At 55.8% G+C, this 23,935-nt stretch overlaps 1 protein-coding gene across 1 annotated transcript; it reads left to right on the top strand.

Moving 5' to 3' along the window:
• Positions 1–69: 69 nt before the first annotated feature.
• Positions 70–23,823, top strand: EMWEY_00016030 (phosphatidylinositol 3-and 4-kinase domain-containing protein, putative; the record flags this gene model as incomplete). The annotated part of the gene is made up of 27 exons (XM_013479681.1): positions 70–477; positions 758–1,862; positions 2,152–2,338; positions 2,441–2,694; positions 2,908–2,974; positions 3,448–3,822; positions 4,140–7,026; positions 7,200–7,410; positions 7,569–7,760; positions 8,110–8,288; positions 8,479–9,229; positions 9,455–9,716; positions 9,970–10,846; positions 11,100–12,613; positions 12,722–12,906; positions 13,035–13,341; positions 13,559–13,781; positions 13,892–15,461; positions 15,619–18,429; positions 18,691–18,972; positions 19,106–19,167; positions 19,364–19,397; positions 20,969–22,793; positions 22,932–22,975; positions 23,101–23,298; positions 23,404–23,462; positions 23,776–23,823. 27 exons carry the CDS (start codon positions 70–72, stop codon positions 23,821–23,823), a joined length of 16,917 nt encoding a protein of 5,638 aa, XP_013335135.1.
• Between the last annotated feature and the right edge of the window lie 112 nt (positions 23,824–23,935).

Raw genomic sequence — 23,935 nt, 5'->3', positions numbered from 1 at the left:
AGATTCCGCTACAATACCTGAGGATCCCCAAGGGGCCCGCTGGGCCCCCCGGCTGCTGCTTCTGCAGGGATGAAGGGCCCCCTCCAGCGGGCCCTTACAGGCCTTTCAGCAGCTCGCAGCGTCGCCGATTATCGCAGAGAAACGCAGCAGGTCCTCGATGCGTTGGACAGCAGCAGCAGCGGGAGCGCCGGGGATGGGGTGTACAGCGTGTCACTTCTGGTTTCTGTGCAGCAAGTTGCTGCTGCCGCTGCGCTGCAGCAGTTGCTGCGGTGCTTGCCTTCAATGCAGCAACAGCAGCGGAAGAGTCCCGTAGGCCTCTCTGCACGCGACAGTTTGCTGCTGCTGTCTGTCATAAGCAGAGCAGACAGCTGCCTTGGGGTTCTGCTGCAAACTGGCGTTGCTGATGAAGAAGACATTAACGATGCAGCAAAGCATTTAGAAGGAGCGGTAGAAGCTGTGCTCCTGCTGCTGCAGCATGTTAGCAACAACAGCAGGACACGCCTGCTGCTCGACCAGCAACAGAACCAGCAGCAGTGCACAGCAACCAAAGGGATTCAAGCTGCAGCAGCAGTAGCAGAATGGGAAAAGAGCTGCAGCAGAGTGTTGCAGCTGCTGCTACATCATTCTAAACTTGTTGACAGGCTCCCACAGACAAGAAAAGGCAGGTCTTGCTGATGCTGCTGCTACTTCGACTGCCAAATTTCTGCTGCCGCTGCAGCTTCTGCTGGATTTGATGCTGTAACCGCTACGCAAGCAGCTGCCACTGCTGCTACAACATCAGGTTGCTGCTGTTATTGCCGCTGCTGCTGAAGTTGGTACTGCGGTCATTGCTGCCGATATCTTCGCAATTGCTCCTTCCGTAGCTGCTGCTGTTGCTGCTGTTGCGTATGCTGGTGGTGTTGGCGCCCCCACTGGTACTGACGATGCGTTTGCTGCCGTTCTTATTGCTGCCTTGTATGCGCTCCTGCCGACCTCTGATGCCTTTATTATTGCAGCACGTGCTGTTACTGCTGATGCTGCTGCTGCTGATGCTGCTGGTATTCTTGTTGCTGTTGTTGCCGCAGATGTTTTGTGGCAAATGCTGGTGGGGTTGGAGTTGGGAACGCCGGAGAAGAGCGCAGCGATTGCTGCTACCTTGTGTCAGTTGCCATCGTTTAAGGTTGCGGTGTCTCGGCACCTAAAAGGAACAATGCTGCAGCTGCTGCTGCGGCTGCGTTGCTGCTGTTGCCATGACGAGATCCCTAAAGGCAGCAGATTACTGCTGATGGAGAGGCTCCTGCTGCTGCTGTCGCGCTTGGTTTTGAAGTTTCCCCTTGCATTCCGCACCCAACTCTTTCTGGTTTACGTGCCGCAGCAGCAGCAGCCGCAGCAGCCCCAGCAGCCGCCACCGCAGGAACAACGGCAGGGGGAAGGTGGGAGTGCGCAGCAGAATTTACCGTCGCGGGAAACACAAAGTTTAACTCTGAAGTGGCTCCAAACACAAGCACATCAGGCACAGCAGCAACAGCAGCAACAGCAGCAGCAGCTGCAACAACAGCAACAGCAGCAACACCAGCAGCAAGAGGAGGCTGGGGGCCTTTGGCTCCAGCCAGTAATAGATGCTGCCTTCCCAAAGGTCAGCAGCAACAGCCGGCAGACGCAACAGCAGCCGCTGCAGCAGCAGATAGCTGACGGAGCACCCCTAGCAGCGGCAGCGGCAGAGGCAGCGGCTGCAGCGGAAGCAACAGCAGTAGCAGAATGGGAGCCTCTAGTGCTGGGGGTGCTGCAGGACCTCTACAGGCCTGACGTACTGCGGCAGCTAAGCGCTGAAGGAAGAGAGAGTTTGCTGTTGCTGCTGCGGCTGCTGCTGAAATGCCTTAGGGGTCCCTCGCTTTTCGCTCCCGCTGCAGCAAGACGGCTCAGTGTGTCCTCCACAGCAGCAGAACCTGCTGCTGATGCTGCTCCACACCTGCTGCCGCTGCTGTTCTGGATTTGCTGCTGTTTCTTGTTATGGGTTTGCAGCTGCTGCTGCTCAAAGTCTGCTGTGGCTGCTGTTCTGGATGTTCTGCTGCTGCCGCTCTGAATCTGATGTCGCTGTTGCTGCTGCTGCTCTGAATCCGATGGTGTTGTTGCTGCTGCTGGTCTGAATCTGTGGTGGTGGTGCTGCTGCAGGGCCATTTCGGGACTTGCTGCGTAGTTTGATAACAGCAACTCCCCGTCTTGTCGCTCATGAAGCAGAATCAGCTAAAGTTCCTCAGGAGCAATTTTGCTACTTCGGCGGCCGCCTGGCTGTCTCTGCTGCTGCAGCTGTGTCTCCTTCTTTGTCTTCTTGGGGACAGCACGGAGAAGCTCCCTTCTTGTAAGCCGTAAACCCCAAGCCCTGGGTAGCCTACTGAACACGTTCACATATAACGCAGAGGGATTACGGTATAGGGTTTAGGGTTTGGGGTTGGTGCTGCAGGTTGCTGACGCGGGGACGCTGGCTGCAACGCATAGCGCAGGCTGACTTGGTGGTGGAGGCGATGTGGGAAGGAATGTTTCTCGATCCTCCTCTGCTGCAGCAGCCCCAGCAGCAACAGCAGCAGCAGCAAGAGCAGCAGGGGCGACAGCAACAACGGCATCTTTGCGTAGGCTGCCGTGCGTATGTTAGCAAGAACACAAGCCATCAATCGGCAGACTGCACAAGCAGCAGCAGCAGCAGTTCGAAGCAGCACGGTCAGCCTCTCGGGTGTTCGGTAAAGGACACTTTTCTTTGCCCCCCCCAAGCGGCTAACAGATGCAGCTGCGTCGACCCAGCAGTACCAACAGCAGCAGCAACCGCAGCAACCGCAGCTACGGCAGCAGCGGAAGCAGCAGAAACGGGAGAAAGAGCAGCAACAACAGGCCCTCCTCCAAGGGGTTTGCTGTTGCAGAGTGGGGCTGCTATAGGGTGTTTTGTGCTGCACAAAATTCAACAGGGACTGGAGCAGTCCACACCATCCAACTACGGCTTTTGGTTAGTTGTTGCTGCTGGTGCTGTCGCTTCTGCGGTTGCTGTTGCTGTTGCTCATGCTGCCACATCTACTGGGCTTGCCTTTCCTTTTGCACTTGGTGCCGCCTTTGGTGCTGCTGCGGCCTTTGCTTGTGCTTTTGCTCCTGAGGCACGTGCTACTGCTGCTGCTCTCGCTTCTTTTGCTGCAGTGCTTTATCTACGGGTGTCGCTGTAGCTGTTGGTGCAACTATTGCTGCTACCGTTGCTTTTGCTGTTTGGGCTTTTGCTGCTCTGGTTGCCGCCGTTGCTGCAGCATCAGATGCTTTGGCTGCATTTGTTCCAAATGCAATTACTGCACTTGTTGTTTGTGTCGCTGTTGCTGCTGCTGCTGACGGCTGCAGCTGTCCCAGCCGCTGCAGTTGCTGGATGGTGCTGATGCTGTAGGTAGAAGCTGCAGTCCGCTGTTGTGGCTAACTGAGGTGCTGCTGCGGGTGCAGGTGTTTGGTTGTGGTCCGGCTTTGTGAAATGTATGGATGGGCGCTATCGCGGGAGACCCGGCAGCAACTGTTTGCTGCTGCTGCAACAGCACTTACCGCAGTCATTAGGGAAGAGACAGCTAAAGGTGGAGGAGGAGGAGCAGCAACAGCAGCAGCAGCTGCTGCAGCTGCAGACCCCACAGCCTCCCTCACCAGGCAGGCAGGCCTCATGCAGGTCTTGACAGCTCTGCTGCAGATACCCGTACACGGCATGCTGCAGCAACAACAGCAACAGCAACAAAAACATAAAGAGTGGCGGCATCCGCCCATACTAGCTTCCTCTGAAATCGGAAACTTTGCTAAGATCAACAGCAGCGCTGGTTGGGAGGAGGCCCTGTATGAGGAGGAGACCTCACAGAGCTGCTGCGCGTTTGGCTTGTCGCTTCTCTCCAGTCAGCTGTTATCTTGCAGCCCAGCTGTATCCTGTCTCAGGTACCTGCTGCGGCTGGGGCTGCATCTGCTGCTGCCGTTGCTGCTGCATCTGCTGTCGCTTTTGGTATATTGCTGCTGCTGGAGTTTTGCTGCTGCTGTGGTTAATGCTGTTGTTAGAAAGCTGCTGACGCGCCTGCTGCTGCTGATGCTGCTGATTCTCCTCCTCCTCGTGGCTGTAACAGGTGTCTTGTACTTTTGCTGTGCTGCTGCAGCTGTAGCAGAGAAACGTTGCATCTCTATGCTGCCCTTCGAGACGAGGGCACCATCGGAAACCAAGATTTGCTTCTACTTCTCCTCGAACATGCAGATCGATTCGTTGCAGCGGTGCAGCAGCAGCAGCAGCAGTTGCTGCAGACGGCACGCTTTATGCTGCTTCCTGCGTCTCTCTTGGTTCCTTCCTACCTGCTGCTGTTGCAGCAGCTGATGCTGCTGCTGCCTCTCAAGGCAACCTGCAGAGGCGTGCAGCTGCTGTTTGAGCCGCCCTTCTTGGGGCGCTCGTTGCCGCTGCTGCCAACAGGAGCAGGAGCAGCAGCAGTCGGAGGGGGAAAGGCAGGCGCAGCTCGAATCTTGGATCCGACCTGTTGGCTGCTGGAGCTGTTTGGGGCTGCTTTGCTGCTGCACAAGGAGGTCATTCCTGCTGCTGCAGTTGAGGACTTGTTTGCTTCCCTTTTTGCTGCTGCAAGAGTGTCCTGGAGCAGACACAGGAGCGCAGCAACTGCTGCAACACGACTAGCGCGCCGCAGACCCAGCATGCAGAGACAGCATCACGGTGCCTCCTGGCTGCCTGCTGCTGCAGTCCTGCTGTTGCAGTTGCTACGCTGCTACGCTGGAGAAACGTCGCAGGACTACAGGGGGCCTCTGCTGCAGCAAAGCAGTCAGCAGCAGTGTCGCCTCCGCGTATGGGAGGCAGCAACAGCAACAGCTGCAAGAGGAGCAGACGGTGCAGCAAGAGGTACTATCAAGCCAGTGCAGGTTTCTCTTGACTCTAGGTGTCTCTGTGAAGGTCCTTTAAATGCATGTCTTGCTGCAGCAGCTCCTGCTGTACGGGGCCCCCGTTCGCTTGCTGCTGCAGTGCTCCTGCTGTCGTCTAGCTGCGCAGACCCTGCACCAGCAGCAATAGCAGCAGCACCAGCAGCGCAGCAGCTGTGGTTTACAGGAGACGAGGAGACAGCGAAGAACCTTGAGTCCCTTATTAGTGCGGAAGGACAGGAAGAAACCACGTTGGTTCAGGAGCTGCAGATACACCTCATTGAGTCCTTGTTGTTGTTTAAGCCGCTGCTCCCCTCGTCTCTTCCTGCTGCGCCCTTCCTTTGTGAACCTCCCCTGCTGCGAGTTGGTGGTGGTGCTGCTGCTGCGCAGCCTGCGAATGCAGCAGCAGCATCAACATCGGAGCTGCCGCCACTGCAGTTGCACCCGCTCACCTGCGGGACGGCCTCTCTGGGTGCTCTGCAGCAAAGCCCTGTTTTGCTGCAGTATATATACAGCTCCCACTATGACAGCAGCGTACAGCTTATCACAGCTCTTGTTGCTGCAGGCGATGCTGTTCTTGCAGCAGCAGCTGTTGGCTCTTTTGCAGCAACAGCATCCTCACCACCCGGCACACCCTTCCCATATAAACCGACGAGCACACTTAGCAGCAGCAGCAGATGCGGATATCTGCGGTGGATGTATGAGGCGTGCTGCTTCCTGACGAACCTCAAGTTTGCTGCTGCTGCCCTACCCCTGCATGCATGGGTCACTCCGTCTCACTGGGGTGTATCAGCAGCACCGACAGAAGTGTGGGGCCCCACAGGGCCCTGTTCCCTTGGATGTGCTTCTTGGCTAGCCGTTTTCTGCCTGCTGAGAGCAGCAACGAAGGCGGTACAGCAGGAGCAGCAGCAGCAGCACGAGGATCTGCAGTTTCCCCAAGAACGATGCAAAGCCTCACCAGCAGCAGCTGCACCAGCAACAGCTGCTGCCTCAGCAGCGTCTGCGACAGCAGCTGCAACCGACGACTGGTGCTGCAGCAACGAACAGGCGGGAGAGCAGCAAGAAGTATTCTGGCTGCTGCTGCTTGACACATTGCACTTGCTGCAACGCAATGGCTGGCCATGCCCTCCTTGCTGCAGTAGAGCCTACGGCAGCTGCAGCAGCAGCTGTCCCCTTGAAACTTTTCTATTGCTGCTGAAACACGGAGGCAGCAGCAGCGGCGATAAGGATTGGCAGGAACTAGCGGAGAGCTTCGCTGGGGAATCACCTGCAACTGCAGCAGCAGCCGCAGCAGGTGGAACTGTAGCAAGCCCAGAGGCAGATCTGTCTCCTTCTTTGATCATCCTATCAGAGCAGCAGCTCAAGCTGATGCTGCTGCCGTTGCTGCGCCTCCTTGTTGGACGAAGACGCCTATCTCTTCCCCTCATTCTACCAGCAGGTCTCCACCACCACCAGCAGCGGCAACAGCAGCGGCAGCAGCAGCAGCAGCGGAGTGCCTTTGAGAGTATGGATGCCGGAAATCTCTGGGCATTTGTGGGCGACAGCTATACGAGCAGCAGCACGCTTGAATCAGGTGCAGCAGCAAGACTTGTGCAGCAGCAGCAACAGCGTATCTCGCCTGACTATGGGACTCCTGGCGCTGCTATAGCAGACGCTGCTGCTACTGGAGCAGCAGCTGCTGCTGCTCTATCGTTTTTGCCGTCTCAGTACTTAGTGCTGCGGTGGCTGCTGCAGTCTGTCGTCATCTTCTCCTTTGCACCGGCTGGGAGCAGTGTTGATGCGCTGCAGCAGCAGCAGGGACGGGATAGGGCGCAGCAAGGCCTGAATGGCACAGTGGCTGTGTTGGCGCTGCTGCATGATTTTGCAGTCGGCGGCAGCAACAGAAACAGCAGGAACAGAAGCAGCAGCAGCAGCAACAGTAGCAGTTTGATCGAGCAGCACGTGTACCAGCTGCTGCCTCTCTGCGACGGGAAGCAGACTCACCGTTTGCTGCCAATGGCTCTGTGCCTCTCCTTCCTGCAGCAGCGCGAAGCAAGCTGCTCAACTTCAACAGCAAACAACATGCCTCGTCTGCTGCAGGTTCTGGCTGCAGCTTCTTTGCTGCTCGCCTCAGATTGTCTCCTCGCCCTGCTACAGCCAGTCAGCCCATACACCCTAAACCGTAAACGATATTCTTTTGAACAGCTTGACTCTACCCGACCGTTGGTTTACCAGTTGCTGGATAGAGCCCTGACGCTGCAACTTCCTTGTTGCTGCTGTTTGCTCTGCTGATGCTGTTGCGTTTGTTGCTGCTGCTCCCTGCGTGCGTGTAGGTGGTTCTGTCCTGGTTTGTTTGTCTCTGTGCTTGTATTCTTTCTTGTTACCCCGCTTCTGCTGCTGCTGTTGCTGCTGCTCTGCTGCGCGTGCTTCGGTGTCTACGCCTACAACTTGCTGCTTCCTGCTTCTCCTGGGGGCCTCCAGCAGAAGCAGCTGAGCTCTCACTACACCTCGTTACTGCTGCCCTCTTGCCGTTTTCTCCTCAAGGTCCGCCGCTGCAGAAGCAGCAGCAGCAGAGACAGCAAACGCAGCAGCAGGGGCACAAACACATGCAGCTGCAGGGGCAAAACCTGTGCCTCCCTCTCACACAGTTTCCTAGTGAGACCGAGCTTGCATTTGTTGTGCTTCTGGTGATGCTGCTGCAGACATTGCACACCCTTTGCTGCTCTGCGGAGTTGGTGGAGAGACGGGAGGAGAATTCCTTCGCTCTCTTGTTTCTGCGGGATCGGTTTCCTCTTGGCTGCTGCGTGCGCTGCTGCCACACAGCGCTACATGCACCCCTTCTGCTGCTGCGGCTGTTCCCGCAGCAGTCGGGCTGGGCAATGAAGACTGTGAGCGTCTATTCGGGTCCCTTTGGATAATGCTACTGCCAGTTCTGCTGCCACTTCTGGTGCTGCTGGTTCTGGTGCTGTCACTGAAGCCTTCTGGTTTGCTCGTTGTATGATCATTGCCTTCGGGCTGCGCACAGCAGCATCAACGTCTTCCTGAGTTAAAGATTTACACAAAATCAACAAGTGCCCCCGCGGCAGCAGCAGCAGCAGGAGTGAAAATGCTGTGTGATGTGTGCTGCAGTACGGTGTCTTTGCAGCTCTGTGGCTGCTGAGTTTGCTGCGCTTGCGTGGCCCCACAGAGAACGTCTTGCGTCCGCAGCAGATGCCTTGTTGCCGCCTTTGCTTGAGTCTATAGGAAACCCTTTGCTGCAGCAACAGCTGCAGCCCCAGCCCCTTTTATGCGCTGCACCGTCCTCTGCTGAGGCAGCGGCAGTAGCTGCTGCTGCTGCTGTTGTGCTGAAGCAGCAACGCGAGCGGAGGAGGAAGGGCTGGCCAGAGGAGACGGACGAGGAGGCGGCGGAGACACAAGCGGAGGTCAGTTGCCGTTGCTGCTGCTGCTGTTTGCTGCTCTTACTCCTATTGCAAGGAGTGCTGGCTAGCGCTAGATGTGCAGCTGTTGCTAACACTGCAGCTGCTGCTTCTGCGGCTGTTCCCCCCTGCTGTGACACACAGTGAATACGCCTACTGCGCTTGTTGCTGCTGCTGCTGCTGCTTGCTGTTGCAGACGCTTCTGCGTCTCGCCCCGTCTGTTGTGCCTTTGCTGCTGGACTACTACTCACCGCGCGACGTTCTCGGAGAGTTGCTGCCAGCACTGCAGCAGCAGCAGCAACAACAGCAGCAGCAGGGATGTCCTGCCTTGGCTGCTTCGTTTGTTTGTTCGTATACTGCGGCAAAAGTTGCTGCAGTTGCTGCCGCTCCTCTTGCGTCCAAGCCCTTCAGCGCCTTCATTCTCTTTGAGTTGCTGCAGCTAGCTGGTGCTCCGGGACCTGCAGAAGCAGCAGCAAGTGATGCCTCAAATGCTTATTCGTTTGCTACTTCTCCCTTAAGGCCTTTTGTTTCCCGAGCACTTCAAAGAACAGCAGCAGCAGGTGGAAGCACGGTGCAGCAGCTGCTACAACAACAACTCCATTCGCTGCTGCTGCTGCGGCTGCGTGGCGCGAGGAGCCCTGACGGCTCACCTTTAAGCATTGGGCCTCCCCTGCAGCTGCAGGTGCAGCAGAAGCAACAGACGCAGCAGCTGGCTTGGCAGCTGCTGCTAGCAGGTGACGCGGAAGCTCTTGACCCAAGGGCTGCTGCTGCTGTCTACGCACACTCCTTGGAAACAGAAGTACCAACAGAAGCGGCAACAGCTGCTACTGCTGAGCCCCAAGAAGCAGGGGTGGAGGAGATGCCTATGTCATTGCGTTGCACCGCAGCGGAAGTTGCAGCTGCAGCTGCGCCGCTCCTTGCTGCTGGATCTCATCTCCTCTTCCAGGGTACGTTCAACCACGCTGCTGCTTCTGCTTTTACAGCGCCGCCTTCTCTTGCTGGTGCTGCCTCTGCTTCTGTTGGTGTTGCTTGTTACTACTGCTGCCCCTTCTGTAGCTGCTCCTTTTCAAGTCCATTCTGGACCCAGGTGTGTTGCGCTGCTGTTGTTGCTGTTGGTGCTACTGCGGCATCTGTATCGGCTTATTCTGTTGCTGTTGCTGCTGCCGCCACAGCTGGGTATCTGAGCGGGGTGCCTGTGCACCTGCTCCTGCGGCTAGTTGCTGCTGCTACTCGGAAACCGCTGGGCAGCGAAAGACTCGAAGAAATCGGGGCAACGCTGTTGGCCCTCACATTAGGCGGAGACATGGAGCAGCAGCAGCAGCAGCAGCTGCAGCTGCAGCAGCAAAGCTACCTGCAGCATATACTCGACACTCCGCTGCTGTGCCGCACCTTCCTTCGACCAAGACAGCACCTCATTCTTCCTGCTGCCGCCAGGTACTCGTTGTTGTTGTTTTTGTTGTTGTTGTTGCTGCTGCCGCACGCTTGTTGTGTTCCAGATTCAATATGCTGTTCCTGCTATCGATGCTGCGGCTCCGCTGCTGTTGCGGCAGACTGCCCGAAACGACCGCCGCCGCTGCCAGGAGCGCTGGGCTAAATAGTGACAGCACCACATCAGCAGCAGCAGCAACTTGCAGCTGTTGGTATTGAGTTGGTTTTTGGTTGTCATTGTTGGTTGTTGCGGATGCAGTTTGCTTGCCTTGGAAACAGCTGAAGGCCTTCCCTCACCACCGTCTGTCTCCACCCTTTGCGGGGCGATGCGTAGCGGGGCGGTTGCTTTGTTTCCTGCTGCAGCTGCAGCTGCTCTGGAGGAAGACGCTGGCGCGAGAGAGCAAGCGGAGGGGGAGTTTGGGGCCTTTTTTCGATCGAACCTGCTGCTGCTGCTGCAATCTGTGGAGCGCCTTCTATTCCCGCCGCCTCTAGCAGCACGCCAGAGCGCATCACAGGCCGGAAAAACAGCAGCAGCAGCAGCAGCAGCAGCAACAGCAGCACGAGCAGTTGCTGCAGCAACCGAAGCTGAAGGGTCTCCTTATTGCTGCGATGATTGCCGAGACGAGCAGCGCGGTGCAGCAGCAGAAGCAGCAGCAGCAGCAGCTGCTGCTGCTACTCCTGCTGCAGTAGAAACTGCGCGGCTGCTGGGGTTGGAGCTGTTGCTGCAGCCGCACTCCCGACCAGCAGAACTCGGCGACGAGGGTTGGAGTTTGTTGCTACTGCAGCAGGGGTTTCTCCTGCCTGCAGCAGCAGCAAATTCTGCTCCTCCACGTGTCTCCGCTGCGCGCAAGCGAGTGCTGCTGCTGGATGTTGTCGCTGCAGCCCTCCCCTTTGCCGCAGCAAACCCGGATTCCCTGCTGCTGCTGCTGTCGTTTTGCTTCCGCTGCCTCGGGAATTTCTGCAGCAACACCAACAACAGAATGCACGGATGTCCTCGAGAAGCAGACGAGGGTTGGGGAAGCTGCTCTGCAGCCGCAGCAGCAGCAAAACAGGGAGAAGCAGCGGGGCTCATGCAGGCTGCTGCTGCTGCTACTCTTGCTGTTGTACATGCAGCAGAAGGGGAAGTACTGCTGCACGTAAGTCCTACCCCCTAGCTTGCTGCAATATATCCTCGCTTGAATAGTGCAGCAGCAGCTGCTGCTGTTACTGCTGTTTCTGTTGTTGCTGTTGCTGCTATACAGGCACCTGCCTGCAGCAAATTCCCACTTGTGTGGACAGCTCTGCCATTTGCACTGGCTACTCGTAGCTGCTGCCGCTTCTGCTAATGTTTCTGCTGCACCTGTTGCTACTGTTGATACAACTGCTGTTGCTTCTGCTGCTTGCCTGCAGACTCTGGTGTCTCCTTTTCGTGAGGGCGGCTGGGGCCCTGCTTCGCGCTGCTGCTGTCTCCTCGACTTCATTACAGATGCCTTTGCTGCTGCACACGCCAGAGCACAGCAGCTGCAGCCAGCCATCGCTGCTGCGTGCACAGCTGCAAGCAGATCAGACCAGCAAGCCAGTAGCAGCAACAGCAGCAGCAGCTGCAGCAGTTGCAGCAGCTGCAGCATTGCGTGCAGCGACGCCGACCGCCTGCGAGAAGATGCAGCAAACGTTGCAGCAGAAACCTGGATGTGCCTCCTCCGTGCCTTGTTGCTGCGCTTGTGCGATGTTTCGTTCTCTGCCAGAGCAGCTGCAGCAGCAAAGGATTCGCCTCACTGGAGGACAGCAACCGCAACTGCGCCAACAGCAGCAGCACCTTGTGCAACAACCACTTCCTCGCCCCGCCACGGGGGAAATAAAAGACCTTTGGACTTTTCTTGCGACATTCAGCAAACTAGCAGCAACAGCACTAGCAGCAGCAGCAGCTGCTGCTGTTTCTCCCTCGGGGCCGAGCGGCTGCTGAAGCACTTAGGCCCTGCTGCAGCACGGCTGCTGCTGCTGCGTCCGGCCCTCTGCTCTGCAGGGCAACAACTCCTGGACGAAGCTGTCGCTGCTTGGAGCAGCAATCCACAGCAGCACCAGCAGGACGAGCTGATTTTGCGTCCTGTTAAGCGGGCAACAGGGTCTGCAGCACCGTTTCATCAACCAGAAGCAGAGGGTGGAGCAGAAACAACACCAGCAGGTGGTGTTGCTGCTGCAGAGAGCCCAGAAGCGAGAGTAGCTGCAGCAGAAGCGGCAATACGAACTCTCACAGATTTGCTGCCGTTTCGTTCTGCTGCGGCATTCAGTGCTGCTCTGGTATCTAGAGGCCTTGTTCCACCGCAGGAACAACAATGGCAGCAACAGCAGGACCAGCAGCATCGCAGCATCTGCTGCGCCGACTGCGTTGCGAGGCAGCAGGGGCAAGGCCTCCTGGTTGGATTTGTCGCCCCGGAACTCGCACTACTGCTGCTGCAGCAGCAAGCAGCAGCCGCATGCAGAGTACCTTCGCTACTGCAGGCGGAGTGGAGCAGCAGCCGGAGCAACAGCCCGGCGGCAGCGGCAGCAGCGGCGGCAGCTCAGTTGCTGCTGCAGTCCGAGCAGTTTGCTGCAGGGAACGAGGAGCGGCAGAGCCGCACTGCCTTCCTCTGTGCGTACAGGATCTGCATGCCTCACCCTGGAGCAGCAGCAGCAGCAGCAGAAGTGCCGGAAGCAGCAGCAGAGGCGAGGTGTCCAAAATTTGCTGCCGTAGACGCATTTGCTGCAGCACAGACAGCTCTCTCCAAAGACGTCCAACTGCAGGCATTCATGCTTTTGGGGGCAGCAGCAGGAGCAAACAGCAGCAGCAGCAACAGCAGCGGGGCAGCGCACTGGCAGCAGCTGACCGTGGTGCTTTTGGAGGCTCTCGTGCGGCCGGAGCTTGAAGGCCTACGCACTCACCTAAGGTGCGCTGCTGCTACTGTTTTATCTGCCTCTATTGCTGCTGTTGCTGTTGCTGCTGCTGCTCCTGCTGCATGTGCTACTGTGGTTCCGGTGTTTTTTGGGTGATGCAGCGGGAAGGCTGGGGACTCCTGCTCTTTTGGAGGTGCTGCTGCTGTGTGTCTGCTGCTGCAAGAAGCAGAGGGGCCAGAAGAACCTGAGCGGCGCTGTAGTCGCCTGCAACGGAAGGCTGCGGCACCTCGCAGCAGCACCAGCAGCAGTCGGCAGCAGCAAATCGATCCAGACCGAGCCATCGGGGGTATGTGGCCTCATAGAAACACTGCTGCTTGCGGTGTTGCTGCTGCTCATATGCTGCTGCTGTTAGTCGCTTTTGCTGGTTCTGCTGCTGAGTGTGCTGTACGGTGTTTGTCTGCCATGTGCATGCAGCAACAGTTATATTTGCAGCAGCCTCTGCGTTGCTGCTGCCTGCTGCTGCTCCTCCTAAGCGACAGCTGTCGCGCCTGTGCCTTGAGACGCTGCAGCTGGTTGCAGGGTGGCCTGCGGATGGTGCTCCAACTGGTGCTGCGAGGAGGCAGTCTGGGGAGGCTTGTGGAGCAACAGCAGCAGCAACAGCAGCAAAAGCACTGGCTACTGCAACGGCCTTAGGGCGACTGCAGCCGCTGCTGCGGCGCCCCCTTGCGGTGTCTTTGCACCTCGCATGCCCTAAACGGCCATCTGCAGCAATATATAAGATGTGAGCTGTGTGTCCTTTGTTGCTCCTGCTAGTGGTCATATTGCTGCTGCTTATGCTGTTATTCTCACTGCCACTGGTGTGCCTGCTGCTGCACGGGTAATCAAGAGCGGGACGCACGCGCGTAGGAAGCAGCAGCAGCAGCGGAGAGAATAATTGCAGGAGTTGGAGCTGCAACAGCAGCAACAACAGCAGAAAAGCATGCGCGGTGTTTGTTCAGATTGCTTCTGCGGTTGCGGCGCTGCATTCGTTGCTACGCAACAGCAGATGTCTGGAGGCCCCACATATGGCAGGTTGATGCAGAATCTGCAGCAGCAGATAGGTGGTTTTGCCGAGTTGCTGCAGCACTGCTTATCTACATTGGGGACACTAAGGCCGAAGCAGCTACTGTTACTGCAGCTGCTGCATCATCTCAGCAGCGGCAACAAACAACAGAAGAGGAGGTAAGGTGCTGGCCATGCGCGTAGCTAGGCTGCTGTTGTTGCAGCTGTCTCTGCTGCTGCTACAATGGATGTTGCTGCAAGTTGCTGTTGCTGCTGTATTTGCGTTGCAGAGTGCAGCGACGTCGCTACCGCAGGATGGGGAGATGCCTAAAGTGCAGCAGAAAAAACGGCGGCAGCAGCAGCAGCAGACTTTGGGTTTATTTGAAGTTGCGGCTCCTTTGGTAGCGACGAGTCCCGAGCTCGCGCGTCAGCTGCTGCCGCTGCTGCTGCTGGCCGTACTGCGCTGCGGCAGCGAGACAGCAGCAGCAGCACTTGCTGCTGCTATGAATGAGCACGTGTTCAACGTCTTTAGAGAGCAGCTGCCTCAGCAACAGCAGTATCAGCAGCGGCAGCAGCGGGAGGTGCCCGCGGCTCACCGCTCGGTCGCTGCTGTTTGCCTACGTGCAATAGAATTTCTTTTGGGACTTCCTGCAGCATCAGCAGCAGTAGCAGCAGCAGCAGCAGCAACAGCAGCCGAAAGGGCAAAAGGAGCACAAGCAGGTGACGTTGGTGCTTCTTCGCTGCGGGAAACGCAGCAGCAGCAACAGCAACAGCAACAGCAACAGCAAGGACTGGTGTTGTTTTGGAAGCAACTAGATTCGGAGGCAGCAGCAGCCGCTGCTCTTTGTTTAGGAGGAGCAGCTGCTGCTGTGCTGCTTGCTGAGCAGCAAATCGTGAAGCTGTACGGAGACGTGGCAGCACCGCTACAGCAGGGCTTGCAAGCATTGGTAGCTGAGGCTCAGCAGCAGCAGCAACAGCAGCGGGGCCGTGTTGCTGCTGCTCTGCTGCCTGCCGCACCTCCTCCGTTGTTGCTGCTGCTGGTGCGCGCCCATGCAACAGCAAGACCAGCAGATGCAGCAGCAGCGCAGCGCTGCTTGGAAGGATGGCACGACTCTGCTGTGCTGCTAGAGAAGGCATGTGCTTCTAACGACCCTCTAGAGGTTTTGTCTCTCTTCAATGTGCAGCAAGCGGCAGCAGCAGCTGCTGCTGCTGCTCCAGCTGCTGCTCCCGCCGCCGTTGCCGCTGCTGCTGCTGATGCTGTCCCCAAAGCGCTCGAAGAGCTGGGGCTGCATGCGCTGCTTGACGCCTACCTGGGCAACTCCTGGCAACCGCCACAAGCTGCAGCAACAACAGCAGCAACAGGAGGCATGCGCCTCCTAACGACAGGGTCTGCTTTCAGGGAGGCAGGGGAAGCAGCAACTGCTGCTACTGCTGCTGCTGCTGCAGGATGGCTTCAGCGAAAAGCTTCATGCCTTTGGCGCCTGCAGCAGTGGACCAACCCCTTTGGAAAAGCAGCAGCAGAAGAAGCAGCAGCAGCAGCATCTACTTGCCTCCTTTCCAGTTGCTTCCCCACTAACGGCAGTAGCAGCAGTAGCAGTCGCGCTGAAGGTGCTGCGTTCCTTGCCACCGCTCTTTCGCTGCAGCACGCCGCTCAGCGCATGCGCGACTACGGGGCTGTTCGAGTTCATGCTGCTCTGCAGCAAGCTGCAGCAGGAGCTGCAGACAGAGCCTTTGCTGCTGCCATGCAGCAGCTGCAGCAGCTGGCACCCTCTAGCGAGTCTGCTGCTGCAGCCATTGAATGCCTTGTCCAAATTCGAATGGCGGCCTCTGCAGCATGCACTATTGCTGTTGACATTCCCCGTGGGTGTTGTTTCTGCTGCTGTTGCTTATGCTGCTTATGCTGCTGTTGCTTCTAGTTCAACTACTAGCGCAGTGCACGCTGCAATTGCTGTTCCGTGTACATGGTGATGTGTTTGTTGCTGTTGTTCCTGCTGCTGTTTTTCCGTTCCTGGTGCAGGCCGCCTTGCGGTGCTGCAGTATGAGTGGCAGCACGAGCTAGCAGCAGCAGCGGCAGCAGCAGCAGTGGCATCACCGCACCAGAAATCATTCCTAGAGACGGTCGAACCTTTGGGGGCCCTGCAGGTAGCAGCACTTGCTGCGTCGCTTCCAGGTCCTTTCGCTGCTGCTTCTTCTGCTTCTGCTTCTGCTTCTCCAAGAGAGCAGCAGTCTGTAGCAAGTACAGCAGCTGCAAGAGCAGAGGAAGGTGCACTAGCTGCTGCTGCCGCTGCAAGGCACATGCGGGCCATCGGTAGCGCAGCACGACAGTGTGGGGCGTTGCTGCAGAGCCGCCACTGGCTGCTGCTGGCTGAGGAGACGCTGCAGCGGCATCTGCTGCAGCTGCAGCGCCTGCAACAGCTGCAACAGCAGCAAGAGCAGCAGGAGCAGTTATATGGTTTGTTGTGTTGCGATTTGTTTGTAATTGAGTGGCAAATAACCAAGACACTGCATGCAGCAGGAGATGACCACAGGGCAGTGCATTTAGCTCGTCGTCTCTGTCAGTCTGCTGCCTGGCCCTTCTCCTTCAGGCAACTCTTCTCACAACAGTGCCAATCTGCTGCTGCTGCTTCTGCTGCTGCTGTTGCTGATGTTGTGGGGGCGAGCAGCACAACAGCAGCACTTCCTGGCGCCGCAGCTGCAGCAGCAACAGTAGAGGGGTCAGCAGGTGCAAATGCAGCAGCAGTAGCTGCTGCTGCTGCGTTTGCTGTGCGGCGACGGGAGTTTTTGGAGTCGGTGTGCGAATGTCTCTGCTGCTGCGGGGAGTGGCTGTACAGGGGTCGTTTTATAAGAGAGGAAGAAGCAGCAAAAGGGTTTTTAAATGTTGCTGTTGCCGTTGAGTGCCACTTGCCTGCTGTTGATGCCCACCAGCGACTGGCGTTGCTGCTGGACGACGCGCTGGCAGCAGCGTCGTCGGAGCAGCAGGAAGACTGGCTGCTGCAGCAGCTACAGCAGCAGCTGCAGCAGCAGCAGACGCCAGAGGAGCAACAGCAGCTGCGCGAGCAGCAGCAGCAGCAACAGCGCAGGAGGCAGCGACTTGCTGCTGATGCTGCTGCACTCTATGCTCACTGCCTCCGCGATAGCAACCTACAACAAGCAGCACACACAACAGGCCGTCTGCTGTCTCTTTGGTTTTCTTTCGGTCCTACAACCCCACAAGTCAATCTTTCAATTCGGAGGGCTCTTGCGGCTGCTGCTGCTGCCCCTGCTTCTCCTCCTGCTGCTGCACCAGCTGGTGGTACAACTGCTCCGACGCCAACTGCTCTACAATTGCGCGCAGCAGCAGACCTCAAACACCTGCTGCCGTTCGTCCCTCAAATCGTCTCCCGCCTAGCTGTCGAGACTCCCCAACAGCACCAGCAGCAGGGGGAAGCAGATTTTCAGTTGTCTGTGCGTGAGGTGCTGCTGTCTTTGGCTCGTCAGTCTCCTTTCTCTGTTTTGCTGCCCCTCATTGCCCTGGAGAAAAATGACAGGGTTCCAGCTGCTGCAGCTACTACTGGAGGTTCCCACAGACCTGCAGCAGCAGCCGCACAAGCACCTAGCAGCAGCAACGCCAGGGCTGCAGGACTTCTGCTGCAGCAAATTTCCGCTGCACATCCCGCCCTCTGGGAGGCGGTGCGAGCAGCAGTAGCTGTTGCTTCTCTTTACGAAGATATCTGCCTCATCAAGGAGACAGACATGCAGCAACAGCAGCTGTTGCTGCTACAACATCAACAGCAGCAACCGTTGCATCGTCGCGCTGGTCGACGGCCAGCAGCAGGAGGCGTCGGAGCGTCAGCAGGTGCAGCCGTTCCTGGTGGTGCTGATGCGAAAAACACGTCCCCCACACCAGCAGCAGGTGCAACAACAAGTGCAGTAGCAACTGGGCCGACGGACTTGCTACGGTATGTACGTACGTTGAACTCTTATAAAGCAGCAGTTTCTATGGTGGGGAGCGGTGCTACTGCGCTGCCTCTACCCTCTGCTGCTGCGCGCATGGAGGCCGCTTGTTCTGTGCCCCTTCTGCAGCAGTACCAGCAGCAGCAGAGGGGGGGGTTGCGCGAATGGGCCGAGCAGTACTTGGAGTGTCTCTCTCTAGACAGCGAGGGAGAATTGAATTTGTATGTCTCCTTTCTTGGCAGCGGAGTCACAAAGCCGAAGCAAGTTGCTGCAGCAACAAAGAAAGGCAATATTTTAAAGGAGGTATGCAAAGCAGATGACCTCAGGAGAGACAGGGTGGCGCAGCAGCTCTTCTCTGTCCTTAACCATGCCTTTGCTGCTGCTGCTGCTGCAAATGCCCCAGCTCCTGCAGCAACAGCGTTTGCCTCTGCTGTAACGGCAGTGGGCAGGAGAGCTGCGGAACCTGCAGCAGCATCAGCATCAGCATCAGCAGGAGATCTGTTTCTTAGGACTTACGCTGTCGTTCCTCTGTCTCCTTTTTGTGGGGTCTTAGAGTGGGTAGACGGCGCAGTTACCCTTGGGGAGTATCTGGTGGGGTCGCCAGCAGCCGCAGCACCAGCAGGAGCGGCAGGGGACAGGGCGACAGCAGCAGCAGCTGCTGCAGCAGCAGGAGCAGCACACAGAAGGTTCCGGCCACAGGATTGGACGGCGCAGTATTGTCGGAAGAAATTGGCGGACGCCCGGGCAGCAGCATTGAAGGAAGCAGCCAAAGTGCAACAGCAGCAGCAACAGGACCGTGCGACTGGTGCTGCAGCTGCTGGTGGAGGTAGAGAGGAGCCTGGTGGAGCAGCGGGTGCAATTGCACCAGCAGCAGAAAGTGGTGATGGTGGTGGCGGTTTGGTGCAGCAGCGTTTGTTTCAAGTATATGAAGAGATTTGCATGCATTTTCGTCCTGTTTTATCATTTTTTTTCTTGGAGTCGTCGAGCTGCTGCAGCGAATGGCAGCAGAAGCGGCAGCAATACACCTCTTCTCTTGCTGCAGCAACAATTGGGGGTTTTGCTGTTGGTTTAGGGGACAGGCATTTAAATAATCTTCTTCTGTGTCGGGAGACAGGCGTATTTATACATTTAGATTTTGGCATTCTCTTTGATGCAGGCTTGCTACTGCCTATACCTGAATGTGTCCCTTTTAGATTAACAAGGGACCTTGTAGATGCTTTGGGAGCCCTTGGCGTTGGGGGCCCCTTTAAGGCTTGCTGCTGTGCTGCATTGCTGCTGCTCCGAGCAAACGGGGCACTCGTTGCTGCTGTGCTGCAGGTGCTGCTGCTAGACCCGTTATATGCGTGGACCAAACCGCACAAAACCCACAGGCTTCAACAGCAACAGCAACAGCAGCAGCAGCAGCAGCAACAGCAGCAGCAGCAGCAGAGGCAGAGAGGTCAGATAACGCATCACCCACACACCAACTAACCCTAACACCTAAACCATCCAAAATCAAACAAACCCTTCATCTAGGATCTAGGGTTTAGGGTTTACAATATACGTTTAGTGCTTGTGGTGTGCTGCTGCAGTAGACCTACAAGGGGTTTCTCCGCTGGAGGGCAACAAGATGGCCATGAAGGCCATCCTTAAGGTACGCCCTAAACCAGAAACTCTAAACTCTAAGGAATCCCGCTCCTGCGGATCCGAGGCCAGCAGGGCCCTATACTCTAGACCCTAACCTATAGTTGCATGAGGGGCAGGCTATGTTGAGTGCTGCTGTTAAACCGTGCCCGTTGATGTGTTGGCGTTTTAAGGCTTAGGGATTAGGGTTTTGAGGCTGTTTGCAGGTTCAGCGCAAATTTCAGGGATTCGATAGAGAAGGTGAAGCGCCTCTCTCTGTAACTGCATATGTTGACCGTCTCTTAAACACCGCCCAAAATCCTCATAACTTATGCCGCCTATTCGCTGGCTGGATGCCCTTCGCCTAGCTAGCTAGCCAGATAGCTAGCTAGGTAGCTAGCTGGCTAAACAAATGCATAACTTAGCTAGCATAACTTAGCTAGCTAGCTGAAACAATAGATGGCTTGTTAGCTTGATAGCTAGCTAGCTGAAACAATAGATGGCTTGCTAGCTTGATAGCTAGCTAGCTAGCTTGCCATCGCTGGCTAGTCAGCCGTAGTCTTCACTGACGCACAAAAAGCTAGCGAGTGTAAGGGAGTTTGCTGCATGCCTCAGCTAGGTAGCCAAGTGAGATAGCTAGCTGCCCAACCGGGTAGCTAGCTACCCCGGCGAATAGCTAGCCATGCCGCTTGCGACACCAGACAAAGACTCTGCTGCAGCAGGAGCTGCAGAAACGCAAGCTGCGTCAGCAGGAGCTGCAGCAGCGCATTGAAGTACATCGCATTCCGTTGAATGAAGACTGACTCTGGGTCACCTACGAAGCGCCCAGCTAGCTAGCTAGTCAGCTCTTCAGTTAGGTAGCTGGCTAGTTAACCAGTCAGTCAGCTAGTTTGGTACCTTTTACAGTGGCTGACTAGGCTAGCTAGCCTGCTAACAAACAGGTAGTAGCTAGCTGGTTAGCTGCGAACGTGGGGAAGCAGCAGACAACGAAGAGCCTTCGGAGCCGTTGCTGCAGTTGTTGCAGCAGCAGCTGCTGCAGCTGCACAAGGAAATGGTAGTCCCCCGTGGCTGCCAGGACTTCCTCGCTGCTGTGTACTGCAGCAACATCCAAGTATGCATGCACATCTGCTGCTTTAGTTTCATTGATATCCCTTCAGTTACTGTACAGCAACACGTTGCAGCGACTGCAACAGCTGACATCACCAGCAAGATACGCAGCTGGCTTGGGGACCGGCTACCGCATGTAGAAACGGCAGCAGAAGCAGGAAGGTTAACGTCGACAGAAGCAGTAGCAACAGCAGCAGCATTCAAAGCAGCAACATCAGCACCACTCGAACGTCTGCTTTAGGGGCAGCAGCAGCAGCACCGAATTGTAACAGCTAGAGGCTACAGTCAGCAGCATGCGCTGCTGCATCAAGACCTGCTCCTGGAACAGCAGCAGCTCCAATTGCTCATGCAGCAGTAGCCCTACTTGCTCTTACTGGGATCATTTTAATCGGTACTTAACAGCAAGATACAAAATTTATTTGACTGGCCTAAACAACACCAGCAACGGCAGGAACGGCTAGCAGTAAAAGCATCAAAGCCAGTGGCAGCAGCAGCAGTAGCGACAAAGGAAGTGACAGCAGCAACAATTGATGTCCTAAATATAAATAAAAACAAAAAAGAGGAAAACAAATGAAAGACAAGTGCTGTTAAGTCCTTGAAGCATACAGTAGAGAGCCCCAGGGCCCCACGAAGGTGTTGCTGCTGTTGCTGCAGCAGCTGCTCCTGGCGCTGCGTTATGTTGCTACATTGTATTTAATGTGAGGATTTATGTACTGGATCCTCAGGAACGGATAAATTAGGTGGTTCAGAAGAGTTCAGCAGCAGCAGCAGCAGCAACAGCATCAACCGCAGCAGGAGCAGCGAGGCTAAAAGGTCAACTGTATCATCTGCAGCAACAGCAGCCACCCAAGCCATACCAACAGCAGCCCGAGCAGCTGTAGAACAGACAGGGGCAGGACCGGAAGCAGGAGGAGCAGCAGTAGGAGGAGGAGCAGCAATAGAGACAGCGGCAGGAGCAGCAGCGATCCGCTGCATTGTGCATATTTCCCTGCAGCAGCAGCGTCAGAAGCAGATGGAGGAGGTGTGTGTAGATCTAACAGGAGATTCGGGGGATGATGAGGAATCGCAGGGGCCCCCAGGAGGCCCATTAGATGGACCCCAGGGGACCCAATTAAATGGCACCGCAGCTTTTCTGCTTCTGCAGCAACAGCAGCAGCAGCATGAAGGAGAAGAGGAAGAAGAGGAAGATGAAGAAGAAGAGGACGAAGAAGAGATGAATGCTGCAGCAGCTGGATCTGGAACGGAAGGGGAAGGCTACGAGACCGCAGGGCAAGACAGCGAATCAGAAGAGGAAGCAGGAGTAGCTGCTGCTGCTGAAGGAGCAGCAACGGGGGGATCTGATGAGTACAGTTTCGAGGAAGAAGAAACAGATAATGAAGACGCACAAGATGAAGAAGAAGAAGAAATAGAAGAAGAAGAAATAGAAGAAGAGGAAGAAGAAGAAGAAAAAGAAAAAGACGAAAAAGGAGAGGAGGGAGAACAAGAGGAGGGAGAAGAAAAGGAAGGAAGAGAAGAAGAGGAAGAAGAGGGAGAAGCAGCACAAGCCAGCGATGATGATAGTGAGGGAGCAGCAGCAAAAGACCGGGACAAACGCAGTGAGAAAATGACTGCAGCCAACTTATTGCAGCACCAGCCGCGGCAGCAGCCGCGGCAGCAGGAAACCCCTGACGATGCAGAAGAAAGCGAACAGCTCGCCCACAGCAGCACCAGCGGCGGTGGAAGCAGCGGCAACAGGGGAGAGAGGTGCAGTGAGGACAGTAGCAGCAGTCGGAGCAGCAGCAGCAGCAGCAGCAGCTCTGACAAGGGTTCTATGCCATTCTCTTCAGCCGCACCAGGCCTCTTCTCCTTGCAGCAGCAGAAACAGCAGCAGCAGCAGCAGCAGCGCAGCAGAAGCGTGGACGAGCCAGAGGCACATGTAGATGAACCCCGCCAGCAGCAGCAGCAGGAGGAGCAACAGCAGCCATTGGAGGACTTCTCGCAGCAGCAAGAGAAGCTGCAACAGCAGGAGGAAGAGCTGCAGCAGCTGCTGCAGCAGCAGCAGAAGCTACTGCAGCAGGAGAAGCAGCTGCTGCAGCAGCAGCACCAGCAACTCGATGGTTTCTCCTTTCTTCCCCTCACCGCGAGAGCGCAGGTGGCAGCAGCACGTAGAGAAGCATTAGCTGCTGCTCCTGCTGCTACCCCAAACAGCAGCAGCGACAGCAAGGGCAGCAGCAGCACGGGGATTGATTTGTATAGGGAAATAAGAGAAAGGATTCGCGTAGCCACAGCGCAGACGCTTGAAGCCAACAGAAAGCGGCATGAGGTGCTGCTGCAGCAGCTGCAGCAGCAGCAGCAGCAGCAGCAGCAGCCTAGGCCGTCGTTATTTGGCGAGCTTGGTGCATCGTTTTCAGCAGCAACAGCAGCAGCAGTAGAAACAGCAGCAGCAGCAGCAGCACAGAAGGAGGATGCACGTGCACTGCAGAGTAAAGACAAACTGCTAGAAGAGACATTTGGGTGTATTGCTGCTGCATCACTGCAGCCGCTAAAGGGTGAAAATCCAGATTTCTCGGGGTATGCAGCAGCAGCAGCAGCAGCAGCAAGAGTACCAGCAGCAGCAGCAAGAGTACTACCAGCAGCAGCAGCAAGAGTATCAGCAGCAGCAGCTCTGTTTGTATTTTGGGTCGTTTGTTGTTTCCTGTGTTTCTGCAGTTCGCACCTTCTAAATAAAGCAAAGACACAGCGAAAGAGACAATGTAAACCCTAAACTCTAAACCCTAAACCCTAAACACTAATTTATCAAACCGTGCACAAGAGGTTGCCGTATACACAGAGGAGCCTTAGGGTTTAGTGTTGGTGTTTGAGGTTTTGTTTGTGGTAGATGCGGAGTGCGCGTTGCTGGAGACTGTGGAAGACGACAGCAGCAGCAGCAGCAACGGCAGCAGCAGCAGCAGCTCTGCAGAAGCAAGCCTTTGTTGGCTGCAGCAAGCAGCAGCAAATCGACAGCGCTCGGCTCAATCGCTTGGCGGCCGTTTAAATGCAACAAAACTCCGCTGTATCCTCTCCTGCCTATCTCAAGGTAAGCAGTAGCAGCAGCAGCAGCAGAAAAAACATCACCACCAGCAGCGACAGCAACAAAACAGCAGCAGCAAGTGCATGCATGAGATGTGTGCTGCTGCTGCAGAGCAACAGTTGGAGCTGCTGGTAGAAATCGCCGCCCACAGCGAATCCCTCCGAGTTCTTGTAAGAATAAATTAACCCTGAATAATCTAATCAATTAAATTAATTCAACTAATTAAGTTAATTAATTTTAATCTATTTAATTATAAATTAATTCGTAGTAATATAAATAAGGAATAAGGTAAATATGTACGTTTTCATAGGTAATACCGAGTATGTGTTGATTGTATTCATAAGAACTATATAAGAAATATACTACAATTTACTATATACATATTAAATATTTACTGCATATTTTTAATTAATTATAAATATTGTATATTTATTAAATGTAACAATAATTATTATGAATATCCTTGTTTGTCTTTGCCGTTAGGTGGAGGAGAAGGGAAGAGCAATGAGTCTAAAAACCCTCGACGTCTAAACCCTCGGCGCGACTTGCTGCTGCTGCTGCAGCAGCAACAGCAGCAATTGCAGCAACAACCTGTTTTTGGCTACAGACTTTTCTATTTTCTATTTGGTCTATTTGGTCAGAC

This window comes from Eimeria maxima, genomic scaffold (assembly GCF_000499605.1).
Source record: "Eimeria maxima Weybridge genomic scaffold, Emw_scaff129, whole genome shotgun sequence".
NCBI lineage: Eukaryota > Apicomplexa > Conoidasida > Eucoccidiorida > Eimeriidae > Eimeria > Eimeria maxima.
Note: the sequence above shows the minus strand (reverse complement) of the source record. Positions and strands in the feature narration are given on the sequence as shown.